Genomic DNA, 9,128 nt, shown 5'->3' on the forward strand with positions numbered 1-9,128 from the left:
TTCTTCGAGAAGAACATTCAAAGACGTCACCACTGACAATTTAAAATCCCAGTCTATCGACACTCTTTCAACATCCACTGCAGCTTGTTGAATAGATTTGATCACAAGATACATTCCTTCCCCTCTTCCATATAGCTCCATCAGCATATAGGGAAGCCCCAATACCCCTACCTACATTCAAAACACATTAATCATAATGTTGAACAAAATAGGACTGATAGCACTGCTTTGAGGAATACAATTGTCAACTCCATAGGCATCAGATAAAATTGATCCTATTTTAACTTGAAGAGCAATTAAATAAGGCGGCCAAAACCCAGTTATATAATCTCCACCAATACCAAGTCTCATTTTAAATTAGTAGGCCTTCTCTCCATAGCGTCATAAGCCTTTTCAATGTCAAAAAAGACAGTAGCCACTACTTCTTTCATTACCAGAGTTTTTTCAACTTCATTTCTCACCTTTACTAATGCATCCAAAGTAGATCTACCTTTACAGAATCCACTTTGACATCGACTCAATAAACCTCTATCAATCATCTTTTCCATCAGTTCACACAAGTTAGAGGTCAGTGCTATTGGTCTGTAACTATCAGTGCATGAAGGGTCCTTACCAGGCTTTACAAAAGGTGATATGACTCCACTTTTCCAACCAGAAGGTCTAAGCACCTCACTCCAAATCTTATTAAATAAGCCCAGGAAAACATATTTGACCTCATCAGGTAGATGCTTAAACATCACAATTGATCATGACCTGGGGCTGTATATACAGCCTATTAAGGCTGAACGCATCTCATGTATGGTAAAAACAGCATCCAAGGAAGAGTCAACAGTATCCCTTTTCTTATACACATTAACATGAGCATTTAAAAACTCCCACCTGCGTTGCTTATATACTTCAGCCAAATTAACCCAACTATGTACCCTAGCAAATGTCTTCCCCAACAAGTCAGCTTTTTCTATCAGTTCCGAACATTTTTTGACCCACAACCAAAACTATTGGGCTTGCTTCTTCCAGTCATCTTCTTCAACATAGACCATACATCCCCCAGTTCAGTACCCCTGCCGATTGTAGAGCAGAACTCTTGACAGACTTAATGATCCTGCGTTCTAAAAGCGCTCTTCCTTTGAAAATCAACATATTAACATCACAGTTCATGGTACACAAAATCAGAAAATGATCACTTCCAACAGTAGAATCATTCATTCCATTCACACAGATGCAAGAGTTAGAAGCCATTGTGAGGTCCAGGCAGTGTGTAACCCCTCTAACAACAACTCTTGTACCAGACCCATCATTAAGACATATGTTCTTGTCTCCATCATATCTTCGACAATAGTACCATTAGCATCTACATTGCCTTGCAAAAGTATTCACCCCCCCGTCACATTTTTCCTATTTTGTTACGTTACAACCTGTAATTTAAATGGATTTTGACTTGTATTTCATGTAATGGACCCCTCAATGAAGCACAAAATTCAAAATTGGTGAAGTGAAAAAAAAATACTGAACCCCCCAAGAAAAGTGGTGCGTGCATATGTATTCACCCCCTTTGCAATGAAGCACCTAAATAAGATCTGGTGCAACCAATTACCTTCAGAAGTCACGGAATTAGTTAAATTCCACCTGTGTGAAATCTAAGTGTCACATGATCGGTCACACATATACACTGCTCAAAAAAATAAAGGTAACACTAAAATAACATCCTAGATCTGAACGAATGAAATATTCTTATTAAATACTTTTTTCTTTACACAGTTGAATGTGCTGACAACAAAATCACACAAAAATTATCAATGGAAATCAAATTTATCAACCCATGGAGGTCTGGATTTGGAGTAGCTTTTTGGCCATCAAGGAAAATGCTGTCTGGCGCAAACCCAACACCTCATCACCCCAAGAACCCCATCCCCAGTGAAGCATTGTGGTGGCAGCATCATGCTGTGGGGATGTTTTTCCATCGGCAGGGACTGGGAAACTGTCCAATTGAGAAACTCAATCCAATGGAGAATTTGTACACTAGCGGAACCCATCCAACTTGAAGGAGCTAGAGCAGTTTTGCCTTCAAGAATAGGCAAGAAAATCCGAGTTGCTAGATGTGGGGGGTTCATGTTCAAGTTCTGTTATTAGTCTTATTTGTTTCACAATAAAAAAAATAAACATTTTTGCTTCTTCAAAGTGATACAAACCCCCCCAAAAAATATATTTTAATTCCAGGTTGTAAGGCAACAAGATAGAAAAAATGCCAAAAGAGGTGAAGACTTTCGCAAGCCACTATGTGTGCGTCCCCATAAAATATGTGCATTAAAGTCGCAGCACAATATCTCTCGAGCCCAATTTCATCAACATCGCTACAGATCATTTTTACAACACTTGTCAAATAACTTTATTACGACCTGCACTGTAGATTTCCGCCATCACACATTCATATGGGACAGTAATATTACAATATACAAGACCTTCCCTTATGTACGTAGCACACCTGCCATCCTGTCCAGTTGATATATCAAATCTGATTGAACAATAATAAAATCAAGATGTGGTCTAAGCAATGTTTCTTGAACACATATCACATCAGAATTGATCTCTAAATCTATTACATATTTGTTAAACTCCTGACCGTTAGCAATAAAACTTTTGTCGTTCCACTGAAGGATAACAAAAAACTTAATTCTATGGGCTCCTGAGTGGTGCATCAGTCTAAGGCACTGCATCTCAGTGCTGGAGGCGTCACTACAAACCCTGGTTCGATTCCAGACTATCATCACCGACCGTGATTGGGAGTACCATAGCGCGGCGCACAATTGGCCCAGCGCCGGGGTAGGCAGTCATTGTAATTAAGAATTTGTTCTTAACTGACTTTCCAGGTTAAATAAAAATTACATTTGATTTGATTTAGTTCCACCAATCTGCCCTGCAGACTCTGCATAAGATACATGAGTGATTATATATCTTTGGGCCTCTAGCCTTTTACTGCACCCCAGCATACATCCATCCCATCCCCCATCATTTTGTTCCCCTCCACACTTGGCACATATTTTCTTCCCTTTGCAGAGCCGCTACATGTCCCATTCTTTGGCATTTAAAACACCTTAGAGGTCGGACAAACACTTCAACAGGCAGAAATGACTCTGGATTGTCGTTTAACTACTATACACAAACAGTTTGTTCTAAGCATTTGTATGGTTGAAATCAAGATGTAGGATAATGTACATTATAATACGAATTTTAGGACGTACGACTGCTATTCCATTGATATGCTATCAATAGAATAAAGCTAATGTAATGCAACCTAACGTAATATATCATACTAAAGCATTGAACCACAATATATAATACTAAACGGGTCAATTCATACTGGTGCAAACATTATGTAAGATACTGTACGTCCTATAATTCATATTGTACGACCACTATTCCATTGGCAGCCTAATGTAATCAAACATGACATGCAATACTAAAGCATTCAACCGTAATATATAATACTGAATGAGTCAAAGCATACTGATGCAATTAAGACATCCAGAGCTGCAGCTGGATACTAGTTTGTCACTGAATGTGCTAGCTAATGACAGCTCCTGCAACCTTCTCCCAGGATGTAATGAGGAGCGGGGTGTTTTGGGTGCATTTGTTTTCAAGTCGGAGTTTGCCGTGCCACCGGAGGTCATGCCCCTCGAACTTGGCCTATGACAGGCTGTGTGTCTTGTGCACATAACTGACTGTAGGAGCAGGCATGTGGACAGTTTTGGCAGACACTGTTTTGACAAAGTGTAACCCACTATGTTATCCTTCCTCAGTTCAAACATTATGACATGTTTCTTTTACTGGCATACAACAATTTTCTGTGGGCATTAACAACCCTAGGACAATGTCAAAGCATTTTTAAAAACAAATAGACTGGCACTTCCATCAAAGTTATCTTTATTGCTTGAAGATAGACAGTTATTCACTTACTGATCTGGTCAAGTTTGTTTTGTTCATATGTGTAGTCTTGGTTTTCCCTCCTCGAAGACCAGCCAGGTAAACCTGAGGCTTGGGGACATTGCTATTGCCATCCCTCTTGCTCTGGCATGCAACATCTGCGAGGTGGTAGGTTTGGGTGACGTTATCCCTCCTCATGTGACTTAGATTAGTCTGCATTGAGTGGGTCACTTTACTACGAAGATTGGCCTGAAGAAACAACATACCCATTGCCAAAGGCAGGACATAAAAGTGAACCTTTTTGAATAAAAAAGATCCATGCAAGAAGACTATGGAAACCTACCACTGATAAAATGAAACAGTACACTCGAGTCAATTAAAATCACATACCAATTTGATTGCTTTTCTCCTCAGCTCCCACTCATTCCACTCATATGACTTCACAATGTTGGTCTCCAACAAATGAGTGTCTGTCTGAGTGCTGCTGTCACACTTTGTAATGGGTTTTACCAGCAATCTCTCCCCTGACTGCATCTACAGAGACAAAAATTTAAGTGAACAGTGGGTAAAAAAATATTACTGCAAGTTCTGAAGATGCTATGGAAGAATTATGACTGTTAGTGAACATACAGTACCTTCGGAAAGTACTCAGATCCCTTGACTTCTTCCACATTTTGTTAAGTTACATCCTTATTCTAAAATTGATTAAATCGTTTTTTTCCCCCCACATCAATCTACACACAATACTCCATAATGACAAAGCAAAAACAGATTTAGAAATGTTTGTTTATTTATTTAAATATATATATAAAATCACATTTACATAAGTATTCAGCCCCTTTACAGTACTTTGTTGAAGCACCTATGTCAGCAATTACAGCCTTACGTCTTCTTGAGTATAACAACACAAGCTTTAAACACCTGTATTTGGAGAGTTTCTCCCATTCTTCTCTGCAGATCCTCAAGCTCTGTGAGGTTGGATAGGGAGCGTTACTGCACAGCTATTTTCAGGTCTCTCCAGAGATGTTCGATCAGGTTCAAGTCCGGGCTCTGGCAGGGCCACAGAGAATTGGCCCGAAACCACTCCTGTGTTGCCTTGGCTGTGTGCTTAGGGTCATTGTCCTGTTGGAAGGTGAACCGTCGCCACAGTCTGAGGTCCCAAATGCTCTGGAGCAGGTTTTCCTCAAGGATCTCTCTGTACTTTGCACCGTTCATCTTTGCCTCGATCCTGACTAGCCTCCCAGTCCCTGCCGCTGAAAAACATCCCCACAGCATGATGCTGCCACCACCATGCTTGACTGTAGGGATGGTGCCAGGTTTCCACCAGACGTGACGCTTGGTATTCAGGCCAATCTGGTTTCTCATGGTCTGAGTCTTTACGTTCCTTTTGGCAAACTCTAAGCGAGCTGTCATGTACTGAGGAGTGGCTTCCGTCTGGCCACTCTACCATTAAGGCCTGATTGGTGGAGTGCTGCATTGATGGTTGCCCTTCTGGAAGGTTCTCCCATCTCCACAGAGGAACTCTGGAGCTCTGTCAGAGTGACCATCGGGTTCTTAGTCACCTCCCTGACCAAGGCCCTTCTCCCCCGATTGGTCGGTTTGGCTGGGCGGACAGTTTTAGGAAGAGTCTAGGTGGTTCCAAACTTCTTCCATTTAAGAATGATTGAGGCAACTATGTTCTTGGGGACCTTCAATGCTACAGAAATGTTTTGGTACGCTTCCCCAGATCTGTGCCTCAACACAATCCTGTCTCGGAGCTCTACGGACAATTCCTTCAACCCCATGGCTTAGTTTTTGCTCTGACATGCACTGTCAACTGTGGGGCCTTACATACAGATGTGTGCCTTTCAAATCATGTCCAATCAATTGAATTTACCACAGGTGGACTCCAATGAAGTTGTAGAAACATCTCAAGGATGATCAATGGAAACAGCACGCACCTGAGCTCAATTTTGAGTCTCAAAGCAAAGTGTCTGAATAATTATGTATGATATATGTTTTCTATTTTTTATAGATTTGCTAACTTTTCTAAAAACCTGTTTTTGCTTTGTCATTATGGGATAGTGTGTGTAGGTAGATTGCTAAGGATTTTATGTAATCCATTTTAGAATAAGGCTGTAAAGTAACAAAATGTGGGAAAAAGTCAGGGGGTCTGAATACTTTCCGAAGGCACTGTACCTCAGGATATGGAGTGACACAGGCAAACTGTTGGTGGAGTTGGAGGAGCTGGATAAGCTCAGGGGACTGCTTTGCTTTCTCTGCCACATGGGCAATGTACTCATCTGGCTTGGATCCAAATCTTAAAGCTGCCTCCTTGGAGCTGAAAACATAGTATTTCTCCCTATGTTTCAGGACTCCTATGCTTGGGTTGCCTGAAACAACAGTCTTATTTTATATGCAGCATTGGAATGTTCAGTTAGATGAAGACAAGTTGGCATATTACATCAATTCTGGTGAATATTTTCAATAAGGGGGGGAATGAACATTAGTTGTACAACAACGTATACAATTGCCACATCCAAAACTCCACATACCTGGCAGTAAAAGCCCATCCTTCTTCACAAGTGTATAACCACAAATTCCATTGTACTGCAGTGGTAATTTGTCAAAGTTGGCTGTTGTCTCAGGCAAGAGCCACTCTTGTGTTTTGATCTCATAGGGGCCAATACGGTTTTCTGACAAGGTGAATAACAAACAAAACAATTTATCTACTACAAATGAAACATGTAAAATCATTAGCTAATGATAGAGCTGTAGGAAATGCAGTGCTTTACTGTGATAGCCTGTGTTTATACCACCACAGTCAATGTCCTAAATAGTATCCTATTCCCTATGTAGTGCACAACTTTATACTAGGCCCCATAGGAAATAGTATACCATTTGGGATGCACACAGAGTACTTACCTGAAGACTCCTTCATTCTCTGCTCGTACTTCTTGATCTCCAACCCCAGTATGTCCTCCAACTGACCATCAGGGAAGAGCCGGGACTGAGCAGCCAGGAAGGGCTGCAGGTTCTCCATTATGTTACTCAGGATGCTCAACAGCACCATCTCATCTTGAAGACCTGACCAGAACTTTGCCAGAGCTGTGAAATGGGGCTGGAAGAGGATACATAGTACACGAGTTGAGGATTAGACATTGAAAGGCCCTTTTTCCAGACACAGGTTAATCCTAGTCCTGGACTAAAAAGCACTTTCTAATGGAGATGATCTATCGAGTAAGCTTTTGAGTCTAGGACTAGGTGTAATCTGTGTCCGGGAAACCGCCCCATAACAAAACAGCTCAAATATATATGTGCAAGATACTGTACTTACAAAAACCTGTGCAGTGGGTACTGCAGTCTTTGAATGTACAGTGACCCTCAAAAGCTTCATACGTGTCGCTAGTTCAGTCTGTAGGGTTTCAACTTGCTTTGCACATAGAATGACATCTGCCTGGTGAGGAATTTAATCAGAATATGGGTAAAATTATTATGCAAATCAATACTCTTGAAGAACTGCTCATAGGGACAATTTCATGTACTGACTTGAAGTCATGACGCCCATCACCTTCTAGCTAACTCACCAAAATAACTTTGAGAAAGGCTTCATGTTGTCGTACATTATAGAGAGCCTGTTTAAGCATGTCCAGGGGAACAATACATTCTCTGGTCTCAACCTCAGGGTCCAGGAGCCTCTCCAGCCAGGATGTGTACTGCCAGGCCAAACTCTGAGAAAGCTCCAGCTCCCATTCAATGTCTTTACTGGTGGATGGAATGGCTTCATTCAGAATAGCTGGCACTATATGGAAGTCGTGGACAAAATTGAAACACACATTTGGAGCTCTGAGAAATTGTTTCAGTTATCAAGGTCTATCAAAATATATATATGTGATGTTTTGGAACTTACAGTCGTCTATGCCCTCTCCTCCTTTCCTGCTATCTTTGTTGAAGAGACGGATGCCAGTCACAATCATGCTGAGGTCATTGAGCTGTTGCTCCTTGTCCTTCTTGATGAGGGACAGGAAGGTCCCCAGCTCTGACTGGGGAAAGACGCTCTGTAAGGCAGCTGCAAAACCACACACACAGTCAGTTGTGAGCAAAATAGAAACAAACTGATCAATGCTGGAAAATGTGATGATTCCCACATTGTAAAAACTCACTTCGATGGACAGTAATTACAATTGACCATTTCCTTTCCCATCTTTGTGAATAGTGATCCTTAAATTGTGGTACAAATTACAATACAATAGTCCTTACGATTACCTGTAGCCTCTCGCACTGTGGTGATGTCTGTGGAAGAGCCCAGGCCCGAGCGCAGCAGAACATAGCTGACGATCTTACGGTAAAGGCCCTCCAGATCCTCACGTGTTTTCACTCTGCTGTCAGTGATTTCTCGACTCACTGGGACTAGCCTTGACTGTAGTACCCGCTGGTGCTCCTCAATGAACTCACCTGGGACACAAAACAAGACCTTTGAAGCTAAACTGATGAATGGGTACAATACCAGTATCCCATGCCCTTAGACGTTACACATGTCCCAACAGCTAGGGTTTAGTTAGTACGCCTTATACATAATAAGTTAATGCATTCTTTGAGCATTTTAAAGCAACCACTTACGTCGAGATGTGTAATTCATGTCGAAGTAGACTTGCATCTTAATTGTGTCAAGGGAAGGGCTCCCCTGGTCCATGAGTTTGTCCACACACAACTGCAAAGGAATAACAGACGTCGAGCCCATTGCGCAAAGATCTCAGGCATGCTACCAGCCAAACCGGACACAGGGTCTTAGTTATAATTAAATGCACTTACTTCCACAAGTTTCCTAACATCTTGCTTGGTAAGAGTCCGATCAACGTTAAATAGATTTCGTGGGTCCAACACAACAGCTTTTACCTAATAGAAAAATCATTGATTAGACAACGTAAAACACCGACACATTACCACACACGGCTAGTTACCGAACGCTTGCTACGTTCCTAATTAGTAAGCCAGGTACCTACCATGAAAGCCACTAATGTTTCCGACACAGCATGCCCTTTTCCGGCACATTCTTGGGCGATTTCGCGAATTATGTTTTTTATCACACTTTCTGCTTGAGCACGAGACATGTTTCAAGCTACGGAGATCATGCAAATTCCCCACCGCGTCCTCCGAGTTCCCCGTCGGTTGCCATGGACACAAATGAAACACTGCCACAGGATGTAACAGTGGTATGTTTGTAATGC

The 9,128-nt window shown here is 41.6% G+C and overlaps 1 protein-coding gene across 1 annotated transcript; it reads right to left on the reverse strand.

The window, feature by feature from the left end:
* Window positions 1–3,925: 3,925 nt before the first annotated feature.
* Window positions 3,926–9,062, reverse strand: LOC135505581 (cilia- and flagella-associated protein 206-like). The gene is made up of 12 exons (XM_064924650.1): window positions 8,904–9,062; window positions 8,713–8,796; window positions 8,521–8,611; window positions 8,167–8,355; window positions 7,811–7,969; window positions 7,488–7,702; window positions 7,238–7,357; window positions 6,826–7,021; window positions 6,456–6,596; window positions 6,100–6,293; window positions 4,312–4,455; window positions 3,926–4,170 (listed from the first exon to the last, which is right to left on the reverse strand). The coding sequence occupies exons 1-12, from the start codon at window positions 9,009–9,011 to the stop codon at window positions 3,943–3,945; spliced, it is 1,869 nt and encodes a 622-aa protein (XP_064780722.1). The 5' UTR covers window positions 9,012–9,062; the 3' UTR covers window positions 3,926–3,942.
* Window positions 9,063–9,128: the final 66 nt, after the last annotated feature.

This window comes from Oncorhynchus masou, chromosome 19, assembly GCF_036934945.1.
Source record: "Oncorhynchus masou masou isolate Uvic2021 chromosome 19, UVic_Omas_1.1, whole genome shotgun sequence".
NCBI classification, from domain to species: domain Eukaryota; kingdom Metazoa; phylum Chordata; class Actinopteri; order Salmoniformes; family Salmonidae; genus Oncorhynchus; species Oncorhynchus masou.

Bases quoted from the DNA above. Each gene is read 5' to 3' on its own strand.
- LOC135505581 (XM_064924650.1), bottom strand. From the start codon at position 9,011: ATGTCTCGTGCTCAAGCAGAAAGTGTGATAAAAAACATAATTCGCGAA. The intron at 7,358-7,487 runs GTGAGTTAGCTA...ATTCCTCACCAG, and splicing joins CCTTTCTCAAAGTTATTTTG to GCAGATGTCATTCTATGTGC. The intron at 6,294-6,455 runs GTATGTGGAGTT...CTGTTGTTTCAG, and splicing joins GGATGGGCTTTTACTGCCAG to GCAACCCAAGCATAGGAGTC.